At 47.1% G+C, this 27,754-nt stretch overlaps 1 protein-coding gene across 9 annotated transcripts; it reads left to right on the forward strand.

The window, feature by feature from the left end:
* The first annotated feature begins 731 nt into the window (after positions 1 to 731).
* On the forward strand, positions 732 to 27,046 carry SLC41A3 (solute carrier family 41 member 3). 9 transcript variants are annotated; one of them, XM_068694810.1, is made up of 13 exons: positions 1,536 to 1,635; positions 1,940 to 1,974; positions 2,286 to 2,393; positions 2,557 to 2,875; positions 13,436 to 13,543; positions 14,369 to 14,440; positions 15,247 to 15,391; positions 17,484 to 17,630; positions 20,229 to 20,373; positions 21,082 to 21,161; positions 22,926 to 23,060; positions 23,880 to 24,028; positions 26,122 to 27,046. In XM_068694810.1, the coding sequence occupies exons 2-13, from the start codon at positions 1,943 to 1,945 to the stop codon at positions 26,305 to 26,307; spliced, it is 1,626 nt and encodes a 541-aa protein (XP_068550911.1). In that variant the 5' UTR covers positions 1,536 to 1,635; positions 1,940 to 1,942; the 3' UTR covers positions 26,308 to 27,046. The 9 variants fall into 9 exon arrangements, 8 of the variants coding, with proteins under 8 accessions (XP_068550914.1, XP_068550917.1, XP_068550918.1 ...); XM_068694811.1 differs by lacking the exon at positions 1,940 to 1,974 and having other exon boundaries at positions 1,527 to 1,635; XM_068694813.1 differs by lacking the exons at positions 1,536 to 1,635; positions 1,940 to 1,974; positions 2,286 to 2,393 and adding an exon at positions 732 to 868.
* Positions 27,047 to 27,754: the final 708 nt, after the last annotated feature.

Consider the following 27,754-nt stretch of genomic DNA (forward strand, 5'->3'; position numbering starts at 1 on the left):
TCATGTCACCGGGCACTTCACAGGCTGCAGTGAGTGGCTGAACTGTTCCTATCTGGGAGCTCAGGGGCTCCTAGGTCACAGGAGCTCTGTTTGCAGTCAAGGTCCAGCAGCCATTCCCTTGCGTCAAAGCCAGGGTGTATCTAAACACTGCTGCTGTGCTTCCGAGAAATGCAGTTCTGTGCTGCTGCTGAAAGACAGCCTCCTCAAATACGTACCCAGTGGTGATGCACTGGAGATTTGAAGTTGGTACACGAGGATACGGTGCATGTGCCAAACAGTTACATCCCCTTTTGTACATAGGATGAGGTGTGGCAGGGTGCTGGGAGCTCCTGTGCAAGCTGATGGTTGGACCCAGGTTGGATCCCTGAGCTGGAGCTGTTACCAAAAGGCCCTTGTCAATCAGTTTCCCCAGAAGGATTTCTGCTTGCTCTGTAGATATTTTTCTTTGAAGCTCAGGGGTAAAGTGATAGCAGAATACATTTAACAGGTCTAAAAATGTCTTGGCAAGGTTGCAGGTTTTTGATAGATGTCCCTTCTCTTCTTATTTCCCATAGGAAAACGCTGTGTTCTGACCATTCTCAGGGAAGCACCAGTTGCAAAGGGAAGACATAAAATTACACCAAGTGAGCTGAAATTTAAGCCTCGCTGTTACAGCAGTGACATTCAACAGTTAATGCGCACCCTCAACACGCAGCAGCTGCAGCGTTTCGTTACTGTCACTTACAAAAACCTTCAGCTCCCTTCAGTGTACCCTGCTTTGAGCCCAGGGCTTGCAGGCCCAGAGGCACCATTTTGTCAGTAGGAGCCCTTTAGCGTAGCGTGACACCTGAGAGACTTCAGCAGGATATAACATTGCTCTGGTACTGAGGTATGATTTAATATCCTTGATTGTTCTGGCAATTTGAGCTGCGTGATTCAGGAGCCGTGCACGAGTACGGTTACTTCAGTGCGTAATGGGATTTATGTGCTCAGATGTGATGGATGGTGCAATCACATTTCTAACGTTGGTTCATTGGCGGGGGGGGGGGGGGGTGAAATCAAGTCACTTGGAGTTTTGCTCTTGATTGCAGTGGAGGCGTTTGCACAGGAAGCTTGAAGCGAGAGATGTTGTAATGCTGAACTAAGTGGGTAGGGGTCAGGAAAGAAAAATAAAAATAGAGGAAAAGTCTTTCTTCAACTCCTAATTGCAGCCTGAGGTTTTCTCCTCCTGTGCTCAGCTTTCACCCTTGCTGATAACATCAGCCGGGGGTTGGGGCAGCCTGCTGGCTCGGGGGGCAGCCGCTCCTCCTGGGGAGCGCTTCTCTGCGGGACTCACGTCCCGAGCGGGCTCCGGGAGCCCTCCGACCCCCTTCCCCGTCAACCCCGTCCCCTTCTGCCTTCCGTGAGCCAGGCAGGGCCGTGGGACACCCACCAAGACCGCGGGCAGGGGGCTGCAGCAACGCGGCCCCCCCCTCCCGCCTCACGCACGGCGCCGGGGCAGGCCCGGCGGCTGCCACTCAGGGCGCCGCGCCGCCTCCGAGCCGCCGGGGGCCGGACTCGAACCCGCGGCCGCCGCGCAGGGCGGGCTCGGCCCGGCCGTGGCGGGCGCCTCCCGCGGCCCTCTGAGGGCAGAGCCCCGGGCAGGGCGAGGAGCCGGTAAGCGACGGGAAAGGGGACGGGGACACGCACACACACACAGACACACACAGAGGGGTTTTGGGGTCGTCCATCCTTCCTTCTTCCCTCCTCCGCCGCCCAGCTGCGGTTGGGGCCTCCCAGCGGTTTCCTTCCGCTGCCCAGATGTTGGGTGAGGAAGGGGCTGGGATGGGGCAGCGGGGACCCGTCCTGGGGAACGAGTCAGCCTCGGTGGGGGAGGCGATGGGGAAGGATCCAGGCAGGAGGGGTGAGACGAGAGGAGAGAGAAACTGGTAACAATTTTGCGCGTTTATTTTTTTGTCAGAGGATGCTGCAGGGGTCACGGAAGGTTCTGTGTAGGTAGGTGAGTCACATACCGTGTGTGTGTGCGTGTGTGTCAAAGGAGGTGCGAGGGGAAGCAAAAGTGTTCAGATCGGAGGGCAGATTAAAGAATTGCCCTCTTATTGGGGAGTATTTGGCAGCTGGCTCTGCTAAGCTAGGTGTGAGTTACACCTTTTTCTGGACTGCAGGGTGCCGGGGTGTGAACTGCCTCTGGTCAGATCCTAAAAAAGGGTTGGATTTTGTTGGGCTCCTCAGTTCTCGTGACCCCCTTATGAGAACTGGTGGGTCCAGCACGCAGGCTGCCTGCAGCACCCTCCGCATCCTTTCAGGTGTCCCCAGAGTAGGAGTCAGGATGCACGAGTGCTCCAGTGTGAACACAGGCCCAGGAAGAGAGATGCAGTAATGGAAGGAGAGATTGGTTTGACACAAAACCGAAGGTAAACTAAGCACCAGCATCTGGGTCAAGCAGAGCATCTAGGGTTTTGGGGGTAGGTGGTGGTTTGCCTTCAGGTAAATGGAGCAGAGTTGCCAGGGTCGCCAGTCCCTGACCCACCCAGCACCTCCTTTCATCATCTCACTGGTTCTGACTTTGTTTTTCAGAAAAACTCCTTGGTTCAAGAAAGCCACCATGAAAGGTGAGGAGGCTCGGCAGAGGAGAAAAGAGGGCAGAACTAGAAATGGAGAGCGATCCAGGCACAAAGCAAAGAGCAAGGGTAAACACAGAGAGAGCAGACTTGGCAGCCAGGAGGCAGAGGATGTCTCTCTGCCCGCACAGCAGAAGCTGTTGGCTGAGGAGAAGGCGTCCATGGCAAAGTCACGGGAAGAGTCAGCCATCACGATTTGCCTGCAGGTGCTCCTGCCGTACCTTCTAGCTGGGTTTGGCATGGTCTTGGCAGGCATGGTTTTGGATTATGTTCAGGTAAGGGAAAGGAACTGTTCTGATGTACCTGGTATGGGATAGGTGGGAAACTTCTCTTCAGAAGCAGGGATTTGCTCTGGGATTAGCAAGTAAAGGAAAATGTGCAGTAGTTTTGCATACTAACGTGTCCTTCCAAGGCAGGTATATGTATTTTGTGTAGCTCTCAGTAGACGGCATGTGGTGTTTTTCTGGCCCGTTTTTGTCTTTTGGATGTAATAGGCACCACAGTGCTGAAGAGTTTGCAAAGAAGCTGAGCCATCTAAGTAGGAAGGTGCAGTCCTGTGCAGCAGTCTTTTAGCTTAGTCCCAGGAGGAGGATGGCTGAATTGCAGTCCCAGGGGCTGTGATGGCATAGTACTTTTCTGAAGCAGGTACAGCTGTACTGCTTCTGGCTCTGGATGTGGCTCTGAAAAGCAATGCGTCCCCTGCGAGGAGCCGACCCTGCACTGTTAACACTTCATATATCCAGCCCAGCCCAGGCTGCGCCCCGCATCCTTCTCTAGGGCCTTGTAGCAAGTAACATAAATCCTTGAGTCTTCAGTCTTCCAATCTGACTGCTGTTTTAGTGACAGCCAGGACCAGACCTTGCCTCCCATGGCATAGCAATGCAGAGCTTTAAAGCAGCAATGAACGCCTACTTTCAGACACTTTAAAGCTGTAGTTAATTTAGAGATTACAAATTGCCATGCCTTTGTACTCTAAGTGACTCTTATTGCTGTGTGCCTTTTAGTTAACCTGTGTTATTTAACTAGCTAGTTGTTGGGTCAGACTGCCCTGAGTTATCAGATACAGTGACACTGAAACTACTGTGCTTCTATTGATATAACTTTCACAAATCTGGAGGTGTGTACTTTTGCTGTTAGCCCCAGGCAGATCTCACTAAGCTAGAAGAGCTATAGAGGCTTCACTGTAGGAACAGAGTATCCTTAATTGACCTTAGCATGTGCTCAATACCCAGCAGAATGCTCCAGAAAATACCACATCAAATCCAGAACCCCACGGCAGACTACTTTAGTCTCCTTAGACATTGTTCTGAGAGTCCTAAGCAGCCACTTGACATGCACAAGTCTGTGGTTTTCATTTTTATTTTTCAGAGTGCTCAAGTGCTCAGACCTGCTCATTCCTATGAGTCTAAGACATGTTGCTTCCCATAGTGAGATATTAAAGTGAGAAATAGATTGCAGATAGATTTATGATCTTGGAAGACCGTTTTTCTTTCAATTTTTTTCCTTTAGAGCGCTTTTTTTTTCTTTTTTTTTTCTTTTTTTTTCTAGGAAGTATTGGGCCACTAATTTAAACAGAATGTGAAACAAACCTCTTACTCTTCTGAAACCACAGAAGTCTGGTTTCTGCTTTATGCAAATAAAGAGCTCACAAAGAACATTCAAGTTAGTGCATACAGCCTGGGAAATGAAGCCATGCAACATCACATAAGAAAAATAGGCCGTTGGCAATTAGCAAAATGACTTTTCACGGGTAAGCGTTGGACCACTTGAATGTGTCTCATCATGAAATCAATGCTGCTGGGAACTGCCCTTCCCTTAGCTAGGCAGTCCTGCCCTCAGACCTGCTGCTGTTTCTGTGGGGCAACAGGAGATTCTGCAAGGCTTTGGGCCCCAGGCACTTGCAACTTGCTTGCTTTTAGCTCACCACTTACTCTCAGTCCCCTTCCCTTTCCTTTCCTAAAGTGGGGAACAGAGGAGCAAGGTGGGAAACAGGAATAATACGCAGCCTGATCTGACAGAGAGCTAGCAGAGTCATGAGTGCTGGTGCTCCAACAACCAGGACGTGGGGTCCCCAAAAGCCAGTGTCCTTTGAGGGCTCTGAGATGTTAGACTACCACTGTCTGCTGCTACCGGTGCCGTGTTGCAAGAGTGCTTGTTGTATCCCTGTCCCTTCTTTGCAGGGATGATAAGGTACGTTTGAAACTGCATTCCTTGGCACTTGCTGTCTTTCCATTTTTTGAGCTGCAGCAGTGGATGGAGGCCCTAGATCAGGATGAGGGCTCCAACAGAGTCTGTTTCTGCTTTGGCTGCTATAGGGCAATACTACGTGTTGGCTAATGTGTGAGAGTAGGGGTATTGGTGTATTTGTGTGCAGAGAAGGGCAGCAGAGCACTCCCCAGGTTTTGTCATGAAGAGTGCTACAGCCATGAGGTGCATTTTTTTCCCCCAACTAGCTATAATCTGTTTCCGGCTGCTTGGCAATGCTCTTCTTCTTCTCAGATGTGGTATGTCTCTTTGCCAACAAATACGATATATCTCTGCTAGGAAAATGTGACACATCTCTTTGCTGGCAATAATGGCATGAGACCGTATCAGAGACTCCTTAAATGCATAATAAAATGACCCGGTGTACACGCACAGGTCGCCTGAACCAATTACCTTTCTGTATACCTATTCATCGGTCGAAGGCTTTTTATGGTGCTTGCTTAGAAACAGAGAGAGCTGAAGCATGATAAACTTGTAACCCCTGCCAGGTTGAAGCTTTAGAACAGGATGTGTTGCTGCTGTGTTTTTAATGTCGTTTGAGTCATTCAAGCTCATTGATATTTCCTTTACATTAATGTTGCTGCCTGTCAGCAGTCCTGCTGACGGATGTGATGACATAAGGTATGCATGTTATCGGACCTTAAAAAGCATGTAGTTGCGGCCCAGAGATTGTTCTTTATTCTTTTTTGCTTGAAGCCTCTGAGTTTCTAACCAGAACTGCGCCTTCATGCCTTTGCTGCCCAGTTCCTGGCTGGTATAAAGAGGTCGGATGATGTGTGGTTATTACAGGATTTTTATTAACCTCCCTCTTCCAGCTATTGTGGACTTTTTTTTCCCCAGTTAGATTAGCTGAAATATACTCCCTTTTTAGCTTTCAGCTAGCCGGACTATTGTTAGGTGGAAGAGGTGGACATGTACACACCAAGCTAGCTGGGAGTGGAGGAGGCTCTAGGGGCTGTCCCAAAATACTAACCTAGAAAGGACAGTTTCCCATTTGTAGCTAGGGCTCTTATTTTTCACCCTGCTGTGCTTGCAGAGAGATGTGTTGTACCACCTCAGCCCACCAGGCTTGGTATTTTGCTGTGTGTGATACCAGACCAAAAGAAGCGCACCATCCTGCGAGTGTCCTTAGTTCTCTGTTTATCTACAAGGCAAAAGTATGCCTTGTTCTGTCCAACCTTGCTAACGCACTTAGCTGCAAGCTGGGAACCAAGTCACAGGGGCAGAGTCCACAAGCCATTAATCTTCACCTCTCTTTGCAGAGAGTGTCAGGGAGGTTGATTAGTACAACAGGTATTAGTAAGTCAGTGCAGTTCAAACATTGAATTTGAACTGGACTGAGAAACTTGAATCTTTCATGCCTACCACTGAATATTTTTTTCACTCATTTCTTTCAGTAGGGCATAGCTGGGTTTGAACCTATGGCTGGAGAATGAAAAAGCCCAGTGGCCAACCTACTAAACCAATACTTTACTCTTTCATCCTAAATTACGTTTTTAAAGCCTTTTCGCTCTCTGTTCTAGTTAAGTTTTGCCCAAATTAATTATTGGAAAGGAGCTCCAGCAGAATACCCAGTCTTCCCTCCCCTCATGCTTGAGTTTGAGCTGAAGAGTTCACTGCAGTCTTTACTGAGCAGGATATAAATTCTTTGTCCGTACGTGGCTGTGATGCAGTTCTTGGGCTTGTGTCAGCTGTTTGACCAGGGAGACTTTGAGGGGAGACCCCACCTCTCAGTGACCGTATCTTCCTGGGAGTACACAGAAGCAGAGTGTTTTGCTCTAGGACAGGAAGGGAGACCAGCTCACAGCATGCCCTGGAAATATTCGCCCTTTCTCTCCTTTGCCTGTGGAGTAGCGAGATTACGGAGCTACCTTAAATAAGCTCTGGCTATGACTCTTATCTTGGCCTTTGCAAACTAGCAGAAAGTTGAAGTGATGACAGCAGATAAGGGTGTTCGCTTTTGAAGCTTATTGGCTGGTTCTCTAGATTTTTTTTCCCCCCCTGAAAGCCAGTCATTCGGAGGTATAGCTGGCACAGAGCGATCGTTATATCCCGTTGAGACCATGGAGGGGACGAGAGGGGCCAGGGTCTAGAAGGGCAGATCTCCTCTCACCAGCTGGCTTAACTGTCACTTCCCCGGGGATGGAAGCTGCATAATATAGTCAGCCAGCAGAAACGTCGACTCATGTTTTCCTTGACCTTTCTTCACCTTGGAGGAGAGCAAAACGGATCCTGGCTGTTAACTCCCCACCTCCTCGGCCTTGGGACAGCGAGAAAAGTTCAACGTTGCTTATGGTGGGAGTGAGGGAAGTGGGGCCGGCTCACAGCAGGCTTATATATTAAACCATCGTATCAAAGGCAAGCCGCGGTCTGACAAGAAATGTAACCTGAGGAGAAAGGACACTACTGCGTTTGAGCACGCTGAAGGATTCTTGCATGACCTGTCACTCTTTCAGTGCTGTAGCCTGAGCAGGTCTTACTGGTTTTTACCGAGGTGGTGGGAGCTGAATGGGGTGTGGGCTCGTTTCTATTCGTCCACGGACATCTCTACAATCTTCTTTTATCTTTTATAATTCCCCCCTGGATATAACTCGGAGAAATAGTGTCCGTCGGGTTTGCTGCCACCTGGGCTCAACCCAGCTGAACCAATTTTGGAGGATACCCTTGCTGCAACCCTCTGGGCGCGCTCCTAGGAGGAGAAGAAGATAAAACAATTTGGCATCATTGTTGTAGTTTGAGGAAAAGTGTATTTCTTTTGACTTCGGAGTGAGCTACCAGGAGGATCTGTGTGATGACTTGATCTCCCTCCACTTGCGCTGCTGAGCATGGGGTAACGGTGTTCGACCATGGTGGTCACCCAGTTAGAACTGGAGCTGTGCTTTCATGGCCAGAAGCTGCGTGGTTTCACCTGCAAGTTGACTAGGTCAGCCAGTGGATTTCTCCCAGAGACCTCCTTCTCCATTGCTTCCCAGATTTTCGTGCCCTTCCTTCTGGCTGGCTTGGGCATGGTAGCTGCTGGCCTCTTGATGGATGTTGTTCAAGTAGGTACACGTGGTTAGGCAGCTTCAGTTGTGAGGGGGTGGGCTGCTTCACTGACCTGGAGTATTTGTGTTTTGCTGCTTTTAATGTGTGTGGTCCTGGCGGCTGGTCAGCCAAATGGCTGTGGGCTTTTCCTGTGCTAGAGAGATGCTGTCTGTCTTACGATCTGTGCATGGGCTCCTTGCAAAGTGGGATAGCGGCTTTCAGAGGGGCTGCCTGACCCTGTTCTCAATGCTTTAGGCTGGGGGCTCACTGCTCTGCATCCAGCTAAACACTCTGGTGATGACTGCTATGAAGCAGCTGGGATCAGGCTGCGGTGTATTCCCCTGTTGCATGATACTCTTTCTTCAAAAATGTCTGATAAAGAGATCTAGGTCAGGGTTGTTATTAACTACCCGTTTCACTTGGAGGCAAGTTTATATGTTTTCAGTTCTTTGCAAACAACCTAATGTAATCTTTGGTCTAGAAGGTATTTAGATACTGTGATGAAACGCATGCCAGCATGAAAAGATAAGCATTGCCTACAAACTTAGTGCTTCTTGGCCAGATTCTGAGGTGGGTGTAGATTTGGAGTAACTTCCATCGACTTCCAAGGAGTCGTGCTGGATTTACACCTTTGTGCCCACAGCCAGAATCTATCCCATCTGTCTTTCCTTTGTACCAGGGGCACAAATAGAAATGCAAAATTTGATCTAGTTTGGGCATCTAATGCCAGTGGATTTACAAATCAAAAGGCTGGCACAGTTTCCCAGGGATATATCCTGCAGTCTGAGCTCATTGGAGTACATTAGATTCTCTGGCATTCGTACCACAGCAGGATCTAAATATGGACACTTGAGTGTTTGGAAGGACAATACCTTGCTGTTTTTTTCTTGCACTGAAAGAAACAAAGAAGGCAGCAAAGTTGAATAAAAGGGAATATGAGGAATATCAAAGAAGGGTTAACTGGAGTGCACAGCTGTTGCTATGCTCTGTTTGTTGTCTCCACCTTGTTGTGCAGCGCTTAGGCACAGACCTGTCTTGCAGCATTACAGAAGTTCTCAAACTACCCAAGATGTTATGTTAATATTTAGCAGTTATCTTTGGCCAGATATCTCCGAGAAGTATAAAGACATTGTACGTACCCGTTCTGTACCCTTGGCAGGTGAATAGGTCTTTGTTTAAAACAAATCCAATGCACTTGCTGAGAAGCGGGCTCTGTTAAAGAATGTGACTGTATCAAAACTGATGGAAAACACAAGCCTTGTGTACTTACATTGTACATGTCCTTTAAAATACCAGAGCACAGCCTACTTTGCTCACTTTGCAGTATTTGCTCTCTAGACTCTTAGAAATGGGGTCATGCATGAAGCACAGTAATAGGAAGTGTATTTTTTGGTGAAGGTGTTTCCAATTATACTGAAATAGAAGCCATCAGTCAGTGGGTTCAGCTCCCAGAGGAGGGAGCTAGTGCATTGAGAATCACAGCCAGCATCGGAGAGATGTTATTGAGGTAAGCTGACATGATGTCAACAACCCTCTTTTTAAAAACAAAACCAGTAGCTGGAAAAATCCAGGGATTTTAGCCTTTAAGGGTTCGGATTGTTCTTTTGTGCCTTTTTGTCTGTGAGCTGCTTATTTTCAGCTTTTCTTCCTGCAGCATGAGAACTAGAAACTTGCTGTCCTGTCCAACTAAAATCTGACACTTGGTTTGCTTGCTTGAGGCCATGTATTATGAGACTCGTGGTGACAATCATGAGCGTTCACACTGCAGAGGCTACGTTTTTTTCTAGTCCGGGAGCCTGTGATTTGCCTGTTTTTCAGGGGATGGTCTAACCGAGGAATGCTTTGCATGATGTGTAGTCTTTACAAAGCATTCCTAGGAAACTCCAAGTCTACCTTTGACAGGGAGATGTGTGAACAAGCTCCAAGATGGTATCTAAAGCATACGTGTGAGTTTAATGGTGCTGCTCTGTTTTGCTACTTAGAAATACAGTGGCTGTGCTGGGAATCTAACTGTTTCTATAGTTTGTAGAGCTGATATTGTTAGAAACTGTAGAGCCAAGTGGAGGGTGCTTATTTGTGTCCATCAGTCTTTACAGGACTTCAGCAGTTTCCGATCCTTGAAATCAAGAGAGATCTCTCCAGCCCAGTTGACATCAAACTCAGACTTGGGTCTCTCTCGCTGTAAAAGGATGCCCAAAGCAATAGCCATTTGCCTTTTTCTCTTCTTAGGTGCACAGATGATGGATGCAGCCTCTGTGCAGGACCAAGATCACTGCAAGGGTCTTTTCTTGCTGAACGATCCCACTTCTACCTGCACTCCAGTGATCCCTGGTTGGTTGGTCTGTCTGGATTCCAGGCTGGCTGGCATTGCTGGGGAAGCACAAACCTTGTGGGACCCTGTCAGTGTTTGGTCACTGTTTTACAGTAAGGTGAAGAATCAGGTTGAAACTGGATGATCAGATTTCAAACCAGAGAGTTCAGGAGGAGAGCTGCCCTTTCATTCTCCCCTTCCACACCACTGCAACGTGACACAGTCCAAACAGAAGTCACAGATATAAGATATTCCTATCCTTTGTTGATAGAAGCCCATGGTATGATTAACATTGAAAGGGATTTTGAATTGGCTTGGGCTTTACAGTCCAGGATCTTTTGACCTTTCTGTTGATTTGTTCAGGGCAATGGAAAACCTCTGAGATTTTCTTAGCTGCTGTGGGAGGATGGACACACCAGGAGAGGTAGCAGAGGACGTGGCTGGGACTGTGAGGACAGCAGTGTGGGATGGTGGGGTTAGGCTGGAGCTGGAGAGTCGGTGTCAGTACATCACCGCCTCTTTTCCCCTCTGGGACCCCATGAGCAGATCCAGCTGCCATGGGGATCACAGGATCAAGTGAGTCAGCTGCAGTGGATCATAGGGTGACCAAGTTTCTTCAGTGCTGTGCTTTGCGAGTTGTGGCTGTAACTCTGTTATGGGTGCATAAAGTGGGAAAAAGTCATTTTCTCCCTTGGTTTCCTTGTGTAGATTTGATCTAGGCCAATTTTCACCTCAAAGGACAGAGATGCCTGCTTGACTCCATCCAGCCCCTTGCCTGAACAGCCTTAACCTGCCACATCCACCTGCTCCTTCTCCTGGCAGTCCTGCGTAGCAGTGGCACAGGGGCCATCTACTTATTCTGCATTTCTGCAGTCTCTAACACAAGGGAATCCTGACTGCTGTGGTATAAATTAGTGTGAATCTGTCCTCAGGCTCTTGGTGAGTCACTAATGAGACTCAAATGGAAGCAATTAAATCAGCTTTGTTTTTATTAGTGCAGTTGTGTGATTTTATTATTAGCTGTTCAAAGCTTTTCAGTGTAATTATATAAGTCAGTGTCCCAAAAAAATCATACCTCACATACTAAACCTTCTGTTATGATGGCTTGAGACCTGTAAAATCCATCATTAACACAAGGATTGGAGCTTACATTGATACAACAAAGTCATATCTCCCAAAGGTGACCTACATGTAAAATACAAACAGTTGAGTTTGTCTCTTTCTTCATGTTTATGTCTTTTTATGTGCAAAATATGCAAGATCTTACATACCAATGCCTGCACATTTGTGTATTTTAAATGGTTGGGCTTTTTTACATTGCAACAATGAACTATTTTTTCTCCTCTTTCTTTTGAAGGTGTCAAAGATGGGTTTGGATCTTTTTTTATTCTTAATTAGAGAGATAGGAGAGAGGGTAATTTGAGTCTTTAAGAGATGTCTGTCCCTTTTCTCAGGTATTTAAGTTCCATGTCAACAAATTCAAAGAGAATTGCAGTGTATCAAATAAGGTGACTCTGCTCGTGTTGTCTGTTATTTACTCACAGTAGGTAACTTTTAACATTTTGAAATGTGCCAGGTTCCAGATCAGCGGTGCCAGGAAATAAGCCTCCTCGTATTGATAATAACGTTTTGCCTATTATCTGCACCCCTGAGGGGTGTCTTGCACCATGTGCTCGGGGCTGGCTCACCCCCTCTTTCATTCATATTGACTCAGAAGGAAGCTGTTAAGGCTTTCCAGCAGACAGCCACACCACCAGCTTCCCACAGCTTCTCAGGGCACAGCCAGAGCAAAAACACCGAGCCGTTACACCCTGCGTGTGTTTCCCAACAGGCTGAATGGTGAATGTGTTGACATCTATTGAGTCTGTCTCACCTCCCGGATATTCAGGTTTACAAAATCCCAAGGGATGTGGAGAAGGTAGGCAGAGCTCTGTTGCTCATGTTTGTCCTCTAGCACAAGAATTCAGGACCATCATATGAAACTCAGCAGTGACAAGTTCAGAATTAATGAAAGTTCTCGTGATGTATAGCTAAGCTGTGGAATTTTTTGCCCCAGGATGGCACATGGGCTGGAGGGGGTAGATTGCACAAGTACCTGAAAGAGAAATCCTTCCAGCAGTGCTAAGTGCAGAGCAGCTCTTCCAGCTCAGGACCCTGTGGCAGATAATTGTAGGCTGGAAAATACACTGGAGAATTATCCCATATGCTTGTCGTGTTTATAGGTGCTCATTTTATGCATCTGAATTTGACCAGTGATAGAGGTAAGAATTGATTAGATGGACCTTCAGTCACTGCAGCTATTTTTTCTTGTATTCTGCTCTTAGATGTTAGGTTGGTTGATTTTACTTCACAGTGAGCTGCTCTGTTCTGCAGTTTCATTCTGATGTGAGCCTCTCTAGCTACTGCGTGACTTTGCAACATCCTTGTACGCACAGGGGGTAAATGAATTATATTGAAAGGCACCGCATGGTAGATACACTAGAGAAGATGTGTGTTAATCAACAGAGTTTAAGGTTTCAGATCATCTCCAGTGTTGCAGCTGATTCAAGAACTTTGTATAGCTCAGCTTCAGAGGAGCAATGATAATGAAGATACTGGCCCAGCAGTTCAGGCTTATGGGATATCTTAATTCAAAATCCTTTTTCCAGCTGTGCTGGGAGTGTGCTTGGTAACAGGAAGATTTAGGAACTGCCTGTGGAGAAGAGATACAAAAAAGTCTTTCAGTCCCACCACCAGCCTTAGATGCTTAGTTTGAGATTTGGTAAAGAAAGACAGACGTGACTTTTTGTTGCTAGATCATTTCCAGATCTTTGTGTTTGTTCTTATGAGTCTGGATAGCAACGGGAGATCCTGCATCTAGTGTCAGTATAGAGGATGGAGGGCGTGCTGTATTTCATTTGGCTTGTGAACCTTAATAATTTCTGATGTTGTTGGCTAATGCTAAAGGTACATTTTAAGCTGTAACTTTCCAAAACCTGCTGCTGCCCTCAGGAAGGTTTCTATGCTGTTAGGATAGTGCTTCGTTGTACATGAGATCAGGAAGTATCCTGAAAGCTGAAAATTGTTTACTTCACTCCCAAAGTGCAACCAGCCTCGAGCAGAATCTGCCCCCATGTGCCTAGCAAATACCTGTAGAGGGGCTGAGATGGGAACCCGCTCTGCTCTGAAGCAACAGCAGTGCAGTGGTCAGCATCACAAATTGAGTTGTTTTCTTCTTTTGTTTTCTCCCTTCTAGCACTGGGCTGTGTTTCAGACGATTACAGAAGTTTTTATCCTGGTTCCTGCCTTGGTTGGCCTGAAGGGTAATCTCGAGATGACGCTGGCATCCAGGCTCTCTACTGCTGTGAGTGTTAACAAGGCGGTGGTAGTGGGAGGGAAGGAGTTAGCAGGAGGCATCAAGAGATTCTGCTTTTATGTAACCACTCTGTGTTTGAGACAAGCCAGTTTCTTCTAAGTAGAAATTAGCTGTGTGAGAGTGTTAAAATAATGTGTTTGCCCTCATTTAATAAATGGAACAGAGAATTTCTGTCTGCTCTTCGAACGTGAATTAATCCCTGTGAGGCTAGTTGCTCCTATTTAGGGCCCGGTGACACAGGAAGGAGACAGAGCCAGGGATCCAGAGCTATCAGCTTTGGGACTGGATTGCTTTTCTGTGGCTATTGACCCTTGAGAGAACCAGGGCTGCCCAGCAATTCCATTTTGGGGGGAATAGCCTGAGACTTCTTGGGACCAGCATTAGCTTTTGTTGCTCTGGATGTGATCTCTCAGCAAGGTTTCCTATCTCCCTAAGCAGTTTTGTTTGCTTTCAGCTGTCTGGGGGAAAATAGAGCTTAACAGAGCAATTTGGGGGGCCAGAAAGAGGAAAAACAGTTTAGTTTGTCCAACATATGGTCTGTGTGAGATTGGGTGGATATGTTCACTCTGTCTTAAGATGGGTGCCGTACAGTGCCTCTGCACTTCCTTGTGAGCTTCTGATGCCCCTGGGGTGCTGGTCGGGAGCACAGTAGGGATGTCTCGAGGGGAGTGCTGAGAAGGCTGGGAGATGCTGACTTGTCCTTGTTTCTCTGGCTTTTAGCGGCCTCTTTCCCACAGGGGCCAGAAGAAATTGCCTTCAGCAGCCACCTTTGCTACAGGGACAGGTTTTCAGGGTGTCTCTTTTGATTCCTAGGCTAACACTGGACAGATGGATGATGCTCAGAAGCAGTGGAAAATGGCCACCTGCAATTTAGCCCTTATCCAGGTGAGTCACTCCAGCTGGGAGAGGCAAAAAGCCCTTTTCTCTTGTTATTCTGTAGTCTGACAGCATCTGTTCCCAGCACTTCTGGGTCCAGAGCTATTGATTCGGGGCAGATATTCTCAACAGAGCCAAGCAAAGCCTTGACCTCCGATAAAGCTCTGTGTAGCTCTGGAGCTTGTAGTTCATCGGCAAAACAGATCTAGACATACATTGCCTTTGTGGACAAACTGAAATAATGAAAGAAACTCCTTTTGCAGGGGGAGCTGCAGCACAGTCCCTGTTTCACAACAGCCCCCAGATAAAGCCTGTCATTTACAGGCAAAGTTTGGGAATCAGCCTGGGGCAGAAAGGGAGAGATGGGAGAAACAAGCTCTTTCTGCTTGTTAAAATCCAGCAACTAGCCTAGGAGGTTGCACATGGCAAGGCTAAAGGGCTTGCAACATTTGTCTGTGTGCTTTCCCTTATCTCCTTCCACAGCTTTCAGCTTGGTAGAAGTGCTGTGTTGATGGGAAGCCCATTTTTGTGTTGACCGGGACTATTCCATTGCTTATGGACTCAGTGTCCTTTGCTGAAGTGTTATCTGCCCTTTGCAGGCCTCCAGAGTTTTTCTCCAAACTTTGTCAGGATTTTTTTTTTTAAATGTAGTGAAGCCTTACAGGGATGCTGCTTAAATGCACAAGCAATCAGCATCTCTGCAAGGGTTTGCTTTTTGCCCTCCTAGCTGTGCAGAAATGCTGCAGTCACGTGGAGCCAGGACTGCCTGGGAGCAGATGTGGCTGATTGCTCACCAGCTGTCTTTTGGCCCCTAGGTCCAGGCCACCGTGGTGGGACTTCTGGCTGCCGTTGCTGCTGTGATCCTGGGAGCCATCTCCAAGGGCTCTGTGGAGCTGAGCCAGGCTGCTGTGCTGTGTGCCAGCAGTGTGACCACGGCCTTCATAGCTGCACTTTCTCTTGGTGAGTTGTTTTAGTTCCTTCTCAGATTAAATGCGCAGTACTCAGGTGCAGAAAAACTCATCCCTTCTGCCAGGGAGGCCCTGCTGAAATCCTTTTTGTTTCACATGGGGATGAGGAGTGGAGGGAGCATTAGTCCCATGTCCACAGCTCCTTCTGCTCCCTGTCCTTGCTTCTCTTTTCCCAGGATCTGCTGTTTGCTGGGCTCTTGGCATCTACAGCAGCAATCAAAATGTCCCATGGTACCTGACTTGCACAAAAAATGCCCCGTGCTCTGGGTGGGTGTAAACGCACACGTGCACACTTTTTCTCCATTCAGCTTGGGTGACCTATTAGCCATCCACGCTGTCCCTTTCGTAGGGGAGGATTAGCTGATGCCTCGGCACAAAGCAGGGTATTGAGAGTCTGTTTGTTAGCAGACAGCTCCAAGCCATGCTCAAGATGGACAGCAGAGGATTGTGGCTGTCCCTGTGCATTACCTGCTCTGAGCCCTGGCTCTTCCTGTTTGCAAGGCAAACACGATGGGGTGGACAGGCAGGAGCTGCTCTGTGATGACTGAGGATGAATATTTTGTAGGTCTGCCATGTGAGGGCAGCATGATACCCTGAATAGAGGGAGCTGGCAGAGTTGGATATAGCAAGTTTTCTAAGCAAAAGGGACAAGTCGAAGCAAGTGCATATCCTGAAGCTGGAGTCAAAGGGTGATCGTAGATGCCTTTGATGAAGAACATTACATGAGGCAGTTGTTAAAAGAGAAAAACAGCAGCCCAGCTTTTATTAAACTCTTCTCTTCAATCTCTCTGCTCAGTGTGATACAGAGAGGCTTTGCTGCTGCGCCATTGCAGGCTTTCAGCTGCCATTAGTTTCTTCCCTGGACATGGCCACAGCTGGCCTGTGTGTGGATGTGCATGAAGGGAAACTGGTATTTCTGTGGCCAGGGAGGGAGGCAGTGGGAGCTGTTCTGTGGGGAGGGGAGTGTGGGTGTCTGGGAGGGCCTTGGTGGAGAATGCTACAATGCAAGGATGTGCTTTTGCATAAGGCACGTTGTATTGAGAAAAGTGGTATTTTTGAGGGGAGAGCTTACACTCCTGTGCTTGCTCAACTTTTGCTGGCCTGTGCAAACAGACACAGAAGTTGTGAGCAGGAGCAAAGCCTTTCCCAGGCTTCCTTTGGCGCATCCTGTCAGCTACAGGAGGATTTTGAAGAGATGTCGTGTCTTGTCCCAAGGCTGCCCTTGCCAGGCACACAGCAGTGAAGGTTGGCCAGGCAGAGTGTATCCAGGTGGCCCTTCCACAGACCTGTGAGAGATCTGGTGGCTGATTCTCACCTGTTCATCAAGCCTTGGGATCAGTGCTCATTAACGTACTTGGGCAAGACAAACTTCTCTCCTTTCTGACAGTCTTGAAGAGCTGCTGAATTTTCCAGGTGCAGCTCAGAGCATGGGGGTAGAGGGGCAGGGTGAGCCACTTCCATAATAACCCCACAGCTCTGGATCTGTTCCCTGAACCATCCCTCCCCATGTGCAAATTAAAGCAGCCCAAAGACTGTGGGCTGCAAGGGGTCTGTCTGATGGCCGAGCTGAAAAGCTAATTTAGGCTTTTGCTTACTGCGAGTAAGCTCGCTGCTCCTTGGTGGTTCAAACTCCTCAGAAATTATGGTCTAATATGGAAAATATCTTTGTGCTGCAGAATCCAGAGTAGGAGATGGCACCGGGAGGCTGCTGCATGCCTGCTGTGTGCTTATCTATGAGTGTGCTTCGTGCCTGGTTCTGCTTCAAGGCAGCAAAGATTAGGCTGCTCAGGAGGGGAGCTTCTACATTTGGGCTGCCTGCTGGTATCTCCTTTGATCCCTGGAATCTGCCTGTGTGCCTCTGGGCCTTTGGTGAAGTTCACAAGGGCAGAGGCATGCCCTTCAGATTGGTGAAAGCAAGAGGACAGATTCCTGGGGATGTCCAGTATTCAGCTGTGTGATTCCGCTATGGGCGATGTGCTGCTTGCTTTCCCCAGACCCCATGTCCCTCTGGGAACCAGAATAGCAGCTCCAGGGTGAAACACAGCAAGATGCTTCCTCTGATGCCTGCTCTGTGTCTTCTCTAGGTCTGGTGATGATTGGCGTGATCATTGGAGCAAGGAAAGTTGGGATCAATCCAGACAACATCGCCACACCCATAGCAGCAAGCCTTGGAGACTTGATAACCCTTTCCCTGCTGGCAGGAATCAGCAGTACCCTCTTCAAATACATAGGTAAGGTGTTTAGCAGGGATTTGCAGCTCGGCAAGAGATGAATCCTTGTTAAATTATTGCAGGGCACTTGCACATTTCTGGGATGCTTCAGAGCAGAGGCTGTCATACCACTAAGGTGGGAAAATGACCACAAATGCTTTTTCCAGGCTCTCTTTCAGTAGCAAACTGGAAGGCAGAGCCTAAGAAATGCAACTAGTATTTCTCAAAGAAATGACCGACGTTTATCACATAGCTTTGGATAAAAAGGTTGACATATGTGACACTGTTCCTGCATCTGTCACTAGTCCAGCATAACTACTTTCTGTGCATGGTTCATAGCAAGCCCCTCCTCACAAAGCTATTTCAGGGTTTTGGCATTTGTAAAGTATTCTCATGTCTTCTCATGTGGAGAGTCGTGGATGAACAAGATGATATTGTATTCTTGGAGTTAGGGAGATAGTGCTGCATTGTTTAATACTCATGGGGCTCTGAGTAGGCGTTGTGGCTGTGAGGTTAGCTGTGCTGCTGGTTGGCAAAGACTTGGGCACCTGTTGACATTGAAAAGCACAAAACATGTTGCAACTTGGTGATATATGCTTGACTGTTGCTTGTAAAGTACTCATCTATTTACCATGAGTGTAACCTAGAATAGGAACAGGAAAATAAAGAGATCCAGCAAGCTCAGTGCCATTTGAAACCTAAACTGTTGCTTCAGACTGTGAGCAGCAGTGACAGCAGCTGTTCCCAGTTTGCGTAACTCACTCCATGTGCCAGAAAGCGAGGGAGCACACGTTGCAGGGAGAGGCCCATGAATTGCTTCCATCCAGTTCTCCTTGGACTTCGGAGGTGCATTTTTTTATTAGGCTTTTTCCATGACGCCATCACACCTGCCTCTGCTTCTGTAGAGTTCATTTGCCTTTCAGTTGCTGTGCCACTGATAATATCTCCCAGGGAACACATGGCAGAACAACATGATAGCCTCTGTGGTTGTGACTAGAGAAGCATCTGTGATACTTTCAGAGTAGTTTAAATAGTTTCAGCCTCTTGATATGGATAATACTCACCGCACAGACACCTGGTTGTTGAGAGCAGAAAGTGAGTCAGGTAAAAGGAAGGCACCATTGATGGTGGTTAAATAAATCTACTTCTCTCCCCAGTGTGTAGTAAGGGATAGATGGTGATGTGACTTCTGGATCCTACCAAAATATATCCTCCAAAACTACCAGTGATTCCATAAGTTTGGGGGGCCATGTGCCTTCTGGTACAGTACGTTCTCTTTACAGTGAATGCACCCTTTCGCCAATGAAGATTTCCAGTTTTTTAAAGATTAACCTTGGACCTTCCCAGTCCATAATGAAGATATGAACTGCGTCAAAGGGTTGCAACGTGCTTAGGGGCTGTTCTTGGTGTGGCAGAGTTGGTATGCAGAGACCTAAGTCCATTCATTCCAGCAGGAGTGTTTCTGTAGGCTTTGTAAGCTTTGATAGACACCAGTGCTGCGTGTATGCATCCTTTAAGAAGGAATTAATGGCCCAAAACAACGAGGGTGGGGGTAGGAAATCCAGTACAGCAGCAAAGTCTGTACTGTACAACCCATCTGTCCTAAAATGCCCTGACAAAACAGCGACTATTTACACCCCAGAAGTGGTTGCATTTCAGTGCTGACTAAAGCCACATGTAAAGAGTGCATCCCTTTGTGTAAGAGCTCTTGATTCTGTGAAGATATCATCAAATCAATGCTATCTCACCCAGGTAGCCTGAGGCCCTGACAATGTCATTTTGAAAAATGTGCACTTCGAGCCTGCAGTCTCCCAGATTACCTGCAAAGCCTGTGTTACAAACCACTGGCAATGGCCCCAGCACAGCGACCAGATGGAGAGCTTTGTCGAAGAAGTGTTTTTATATCAGAAGGGTTGGCATCATCCCCATCGCTTGAAGGTGTTTCTCATGGTTCTGAGTCATGTTTATTTTCTTTTGGTTTTGCACATACACTTATTTTTTAAAACCTTTGCTTCTAAAGGTCACTTCAAGGTTATGCCCCTACTGAACGGAAAAAGCACCTAATGGAAACACATGTTAGCTAGCTTGAAAGAAACCCTGGATCTTAACTGGCTAATACATGCAAGAGAGCATTTGTCCCTGTAGAGCAGGCCAGCTGCTCACTGAGCCTGCTAGCTTATCACAAAAAGTACCTATTACGTCTTATTTTAGTTGAAGGCATGAGGTGTCTGTCTAAAATCTGATGCAGCTTGCACACAGGAGAGTTCCCCCTCTTGCCCTGCTGTTTTATTTGTACCCGGAAGCTGGAAAGTTTGTAACTTTTGTCTTGCTTAGTTGGAGACGAAGTTGGAGACTTGCACATCTTCAAATATAACTTGCTTTGAGTCCTGCTGATTTTCAAATAGCATCCTCTAGCAGTGAGTTTCAGAGGTTAATTATGAATTTCTGTGGTGGAGTGAGGTGGTCATGTGGGGAATATCTTGGTTCATATGATTTTTCTGTTAACGTATCTCAGTCTGAGCCAGATCCCTGCTGCCTTTCTTCCAGACTTTATGCAATATAATTTTGGCAGTCTGGGAAGCCAGGGGCATTTAAATCAAAATTTCTTTTCCTTGCCAGATGTGAAATACCTTTCTCCTCTGATCTGTGCTGTCTTCATTGTCATGATCCCACTCTGGGTTGCTATCGCCAAGCAAAGTCCTTCCCTTGCTGAAGTTCTGAAGTCTGGATGGCAGCCGGTCATTGTTGCAATGAGCATCAGCAGGTAAACCAAGGAACAACTCCCGCTAGCCCACACACATCTGCGTGTTACAAGGAGACCCTGTGTTCATTTATAAAGCCATAGAAAGGGAAACTGGAAGGGAAGGCAGAAGGGTATCTCAACAGGCTGTGAGAAAGCAGATAGGGAGCTCACAAATGACTGGAAAAAGCAAGTCATTGTTTTAAGTCCCACTCATACATTCATGTACCACCTGGGTGCAAGCCAGGAAACCAAAAAGGGAGATGATAACCATCGCAAATAGTCAGACTTCAGCCTCATTTTTATTTGGCTGTAAACGACTCTGGTGAATGTAGGGCCAGGTAGTTCGTTCCCCTCTGTGCTCCATCATTCAGACCCAGCTGAGACGGAGTTTTGAAAACTGCTAAAACCAATATAGAGGTTTAGCAAAACTTTTGGCAAGGATAGTAAAGCTTCCCTGACTAGTATTCGTTTTGCTCAGAGGGGGTCCTTGCTGATCTCCTTATTCCATTAACAAAAAATGCAAGACTATCAGTGAAAACAGATGTAAAAGGAGTAAATGTCTGCTATAGGGAACAGTCCAGCACTTTCAATGAGGAAGAAGATAATAACTTATAAGTTATTATAAGGAAGAAGATAATAACTTATCTCTGTGTGCTGTTTTCACAGCACAGGAGTTGTTCTGGGTAAGAGAGATTGATCCACCCTCTTTGCCTGTCCTTTTTTTTACAGCATCGGTGGGCTCATCTTGGACAAAACTGTAACTGACCCAAAGTTTGAAGGCATGGCCGTTTTCACACCTGTGATTAATGGTAGGTTGGCCAGGGGATATGCATCCTTTTATTTATTCCTCCTCTGTTTTCTCAAGGCTTATGCTATCCACTGTTGTCCCTATGTAGGAGTCTCTTTTCAAGTCCCTGATCCCATCACCAGTAGAAGTGAAGTCACTGGTCCCCATTACATCCCTGCTTCCTGGTATTTTGAAGCATCTCTGGTGCAAAATAGCAGGCAGGGCTGAAACATACTGACAGAGCTGTTGGAAAGGTTAACAACATCTGATGATTATCTCTGATAGCTATGCTGACACCTTCACTTTCATAACATCAGACCTACTAAGGATGTCACAATAAATCCATTTTCCATCTCTCTTCGCTCGCTAATTTGAGCTGTGCAATCATCCCCTAAACAGATTGATGATAAAGACTAATATATTATGTATACATATATATGTATACAAGATTATGTGTGTAGATTGTATATATACATAAAAACATCTTTTGTGTGTATATTTATATTTGTAAGAAGCCTCACAATATTCTGTTATAGATGCACAAATGTATCGGTATAAACTGCTGGGGATCACTGAGAATCCACTGGGTTGTTTTTCTGCCGTTCTAATGTTTCTTGCAGACCAGGCCCATTCCAAGGGAAACCCATGTTCCTAGGGAAGGCTTGGCCTCATGCCACTGTCAAAGCATGGTGTCATCTTGAAATGTCAGAGGGTGTCATCCAGCTGTCACCTTGCTGGATCTGCATAAAGACAGCCGCCTTGGTGACAAACTCTTTCCAGCATGGTTAGCCAAAGAGCCCGATTAGGAAAGTACATGTGTCAACAGCCCTTTAGGTGAACAATGGCTGACCCAGACATCAGTCTCTGGGGGTGGGTGACTGTTTGGCAGTGCTCTGTGACTTTGCACAGGTAACTACGTTGCATGTGCATGAGAATCCTGCAAAGAGTAGCAGTGTGTGTTTCAGAAAGCTTCCATGTTGGATGTGCTGCTCTGTCAGGGTGTTTTCATTTTGGTTCCACTCTGGCAAATCTCACATTTAACGATGTGAAGAATCATTTAAAGAATTTCCTTCTTTAAGGCAATGAAAACATGAGAAGTCTGTGCAATCCAGCTCAACGTTACCTTTTCTGTGTCATTTCTACCCTGCACACACTCAGGATGGTGGAAGTTTGCTCCACAGATCATCAGCCCTCTATTTTCTACTGGAAAATATAGCAGCTTTTTCATATTTACTATAATTAATCAGTCTGGAAGGAATTAATTTCCTTTTAATTGCCTAACATATTTGGGCTCTGATTCATTCTCATATGATTCCTTCTTTAACAAGTGTGTCAGATGCCTTCAGACAGACATGTAATCAGTCTCCATGATGTTTGTTGTCTTGTTCTCTGACTGAGTAAATCCAAGAAGTGGCCAAGAGCAGCAGCTGCCATTGCCTGCACTGCTTTCCCCAGGTATTGCTCACAGACTGCACCAAACCAGGTTCAGTTACATCATCTTCCGAGGCACGTTGCATTTACTGCTGGTGCTGACAAGGCAGGGAGAACATTTCCAAAAAAGCAGTCAGAAGGAGACCATCACTGGAGCCATCCTGATTTTTAAGAGTTGTTCCTACCAGGTGAATAGCACAGCTTCACCATGACATGTGGGATCAGATTTTCTCACCGCTGCTCCTAGAGAGCTTGTAAGTGAATGCAGATTGACCTGTCTTGGGCTAGGTTTGAGGCTGGTATTTCCTGCTGCAGTGAAGGTGGTGTACAGGTTTACTGTGTTTTGTCCTCATAGGTGTTGGAGGGAATCTGGTCGCCATCCAGGCCAGCCGTATTTCCACATTCCTGCATTTCTGGAGCATGCCTGGAGTTTTGCCATACAAGATGAGGCAGAATTGGCCCAACCCATGCACCACATTCTTCTCATCAGGTAGACCTTGAACTCTAGGTGTCCATGTCTCAAGGCCCGTCATCACAGATAGCTCCTTTATCAAGCCTGGTTGGCGCGAAGGACTAGGTGGGTTTCAAAGGCAGAACTCCCTTTCTCCCTAATGGGGAAGATCCTCAGACAGGCGAGCAACATCTCTGCAGCAGGCAGCTTGAAAAAAAGCTTGTATGTTTTTGCTCACTAACATGTAAAGAAACTGGTCTTCAGGAAACACAAAAGTAATTGAAAAGGAATCTGAGATTTTATCTGATAGAAGGTGATTTTAACCATGGCCAGCCTAGAGCCATCACCTGTTGGCAGGGGGCTGAATAGAGCTGAAAATCAGTAACTCCTTACTGAAAATCAGTAACTCCTCCATCTTCAGCCATAGATAAACCTAAACATCATTAAAACTCGGTTTGTGTCTGTTGTCTTTTTAGGCTGCAGGCTCACTCGATTTTCCCTGCTAGATTGGGAGTTACTGCTGGAGCAGACTAAAAGCTGGGAAAGTGGGTTGCAGCAAGACAGAGCAGAAGCAGTGGGAGGGAGATAGCTGCTGAGAAGGAGTGTTTAGAAGATGTAGAGTGAGAGGATCAGCACGGAGCATGTCTTTGGCACAGTTTTCAGTGCCAGACAAAGCTGCTGGGCTGATACTACAGATGCTCCAGATTGCTGCATGATCTAGAAAAGGCATTAGCAATGTGTTTGGTGGGAGGGGACAGACCCAACTCTACGTACCAGCATTAAAACACACAACCATCTTCTGTTCTCTCCCCACTGTCTGCAGCCGCTGTGATTACTCTTTTTCTCTGTCCTCTGCAGAGGTGAATTCCAAGTCAGCCCGAGTCCTGTTCCTCCTGGTTATCCCAGGGCACCTCGTGTTCCTTTACACCATCCACCTGCTGCAAGGAGGCCACACTTCTCTGTCCTTCACCTTTGTGATGTTTTATCTGACTGCTGCTTTGCTGCAGGTAAACCCCAGCTTTTCTTCCAAAAGGAATACTACAAAATAGATACCACAAAACCAAAACAGTGTCCAGGCTAGACAGGAGTCATGCTAAAGTTCCAAGCAGTGGCCTCCATTTCCATTCATTTCAAGTGTCCTTCCTACCAAGCAACCTCTATTTTCTACTCGTCCAGTAATATTTCACCCTAATTGCCACTGTGCAGTTTCCCACAGAAGCACAACTGCCACTAAGGACGAGGGAGGGATTAGAATGAGATGAGGAACAAATTACTGTCATCCACAGAGCTGCAGTAGGCAGACACACATAGCTTAGGTACCTCTTGCTGTAAGGTGGTATCTTTTTACCATATTTGCTCCTTGAGTTTTTAAGCCTCGGTTATTCCTACTGGTCATCCTAGTAAGGAGCAAATGAAAGACTATGAAACCCAGCCAGCAGGTTTCCCCACTCATTTTGGAAACCAATTTCATATATCATGATCCCTTTGGACGGGGCCGTATGAGTCAAGAGCGAAGGGAAAACCCAGGCCTGGGAAGCTCGTCACGGAAAGTAAAGGTTTGGGGTCAGCAACGGGCAGTTCAACCAATTTGTTCTGCCTGTTCCCTTTCAGTGTTTTCACTGCCCTGTAAACTTTGTCGTCTCACTCAGAAATGCATGCATCTGTCACAAACTCACAGAGGCTCTGACTTCACTTGCCCTTTTAAATCAGTAATTCATTAGGTTGTAGGGCGAGGCAGCTGGCTTCTCACTTTGCCTTACAAGCAGCCTTGTGTCCACGGGTGAATTCCTTGCGTGTGTAAACAATCAGTTTTTCTTGACCTTTGCACAACCCGAAGCCCCGCACCACAGCCATAGTTGTAAAGGAAAATATTTATTCTTCTCTTTATGCATCGAGGTAACTCCTCAACCAGAGCCAAGCATGAAAATACACTGAATAAATGACAGTGTAAAGAGCAGAATCCCAGCAACGCCACTGACCCCAAAAGACTCCCATGGAGCCCAGCAGAGGAGAATGTGCTCAGCCTGGTTCTTTCTTCCCCTCCATTACAATTTATAAAGAAAACCAGAAAGAATGAGAGGGGGAAGTTCGGTTCAGCTGGAGGAAGCCCAAAGAGAAAGATTAGGGGCCTAGAAAACATGACCTCAGAGGAACAATTGAATGGACTGGGGTTAGCTAGTCTAAAGAAGCGAGGCTTGAGAAAAATCTGGTAATAGCCTTTAAACTACCGAGTTTCTGTGGGGAGGGACAGAATAACGCTTTCTCTGTGGTCACTAGGAATGAATCAAGAAAACAGGGGTTTCAAATGGAAAAAGACAGATTTATGTTAGACCTTGGAGAAAAGAATAAAAGTCAAAAAATTAAGCCGCGGGGCTGATTGCTTACAGTGTGTAATCTCCATCTTTGGGGGTGGTTTAGCATACATTTAAACACTGTCAGGAAAGATGGGGACATATTTCACCCTGCATTGAGACAGAGGGATGGACTATATAAAACTCTTGAGTTTCTATTCAGCTTTAGTTTCTGTGATTCTGCTGTTAATTTGCTCCCTCCATCTCCCTCTCCCTGCACCCAGCTTGCTGTTTGCACCTTTAGAAATGCTGCCTCTCTCTTTGGTTCCTGTTGTGCTGTGGTCCCCTATGGGGGGACTGCAGATGTGGAGTGCAAACTCTCCCTTCTTAATTCAATTAACTAGACGGTCTTTAATCTTTAAGAGAAATATTTTCTCCTCCATCTGTTTATCAGAAGCGGGAGCAAAATAGGAATTAAAAGAAATCACAACAAAGATTTTAAAATTGTTGAGATGAAAAAAATAATTTTGTATTTTTTTAACGTGTCAGTGCTGCTTGGGATAACTTTGATGTAAAAACTGCCTCAAACTCTAGTTGCCCACAGAGACTTTTAGGAAAAACAAAGTAGACGAGATTTGAATTTCTAATGGAAAGAAGGATGAGGAGAAAAAAATCTGGTTGCAAACTTACGCTTTGGGGCTGCCTGCGTATCCGCAGCAACCCTGTTTCTGCTGAAGTGAATGGGAGCTGAGGGAGGTTGTGTGTTGCCTTCCTCCTGCATCACAGCAGAGCCTGTCTTGCCTCTCCAGGTGGGAATCCTGCTCTACGTGGCCGACCTAATTGTGCGCCTGATGTGGAGGAAGGCGCTGGATCCAGATAATTTCTCTATCCCCTACCTCACTGCCCTGGGGGATCTCCTGGGCACTGGATTCCTCGCCGCCTGTTTCCGCCTGGCTTGGCTAGTCCACGGCGCAGACATGACCCTGGGGAACTGAGGCAACGTGCGCTGCTCCACATCACTCGTTCAACACGGTGCTTTCCTCCATGACAGTGGGGTGCTTGGCGATGAGCGCTGGGTCACCCGGCTGGGTTGGGCCTCCCCTGCTGCCCCACCGCCCTGCCTCTCCTCCCCGTTGTGCCTTACAGCTGGGCTCACCCACCCGGAGGAATCAGCACCCACAGACTTGCGCCGTCACACGTGAGTAAGCCGGGTTTAGGCAGCACTTGCTGCTCACACCCATGCCCGGCCAACATGGCCCTAAGGAGCTTCTGGGCTATATTGTACTGAACGAATGTTTTGGTCGGCTGCAGTCCATAAAACCAACACAGCCTGCAAGGCTGCTCCAAAGCCTGCTGAGATTGCTGCATCTGAGCATGCAGGTGTCACAACATCTCTGTCCAGCTCTGACTTGCCGTCCAGGAAAATATTGTATTTGCCCCCTTTCCCTGGAGGAGGAGAGCATCCAGGTCTTTAAACTCATCTCCTCTCTGTTGCTCAGATGCTCAGGGAGTGAGTGTCTCGCTGTGAGTGTCTCGCTGGCTTGCGCCCAGCAGGAGGTTATCTAGGGATACCACCTACCTAAGCCAGCAGCGTTGCTGTTGTCTGACCAACAAGCTGGATTGAGTGCATTTTGGGGGTAGGAGGGCTGGTTTTGTTTTTACGGTTTATGAAATGTCCAGTAGTTAAAACGTTTATAGAAACACACACAAATAAAGTGGTTAAAAAAAATGGAATGCTGTGGATTTGAGGATGTTTTTCTTGCCATGGCTCTTCCTGCCAGGAGACAGTCGCCTTGTTTGAGGACCCACTAGCCCTTCAACATCTGGATTTGAGCTGTGTTGAGTGCCTGCTGGCCTTGGGCATTTTCTTGGCTCCTGGTACTGCTGTGGGGCTGGGGTTCTGCACAGGGTTGACGGTGGCTGAGGGTCCCTAATGGCAAAAGCTGTTCATTGCTGGGAGACCAGGAGTGGGGAAAAGCGCTCCCTGGACAAAACCAAGCTGTTGTTCCCCTCCTTTCCCAGCCTCCTCTTCCTTTTTTGAAGGGTAAATAACCCCGCACCAACTGAGCTGGGGAGCATGTGTGGGGACATGGTGGGGACGTGACAGCATTTGGGGCACCCTCTCCACCACCGTGGGCCTCGCTGTTTTATCTCCTGCTGCAGCCCAGGCACGGTCAGCCCTGAGCACCTGCGATAACTGCAGCAGCAGCGGTGGCTGTGGGGGCTTGCATGGAAAACAAAGCAAGTGTCTGATTGCCAGTCCCAGTTTGAGGGAGCTGCACTAAAAGATACATACATATTTTAATAACTTCAGCTTAGCGTTTTATTTCGTGCACTTTTATTAGTGTCAATTTGGCACTGGCTTGAGCAGTCCTGGCAAATAACTCCTCCTGCCCCAGCACCAGCCTTTCTCTTCCCCACCTTGCTGCATGTCCCTGCTGC

The sequence above is a fragment of the Anas acuta genome, chromosome 11, assembly GCF_963932015.1.
Source record: "Anas acuta chromosome 11, bAnaAcu1.1, whole genome shotgun sequence".
Lineage (NCBI taxonomy): Eukaryota > Metazoa > Chordata > Aves > Anseriformes > Anatidae > Anas > Anas acuta.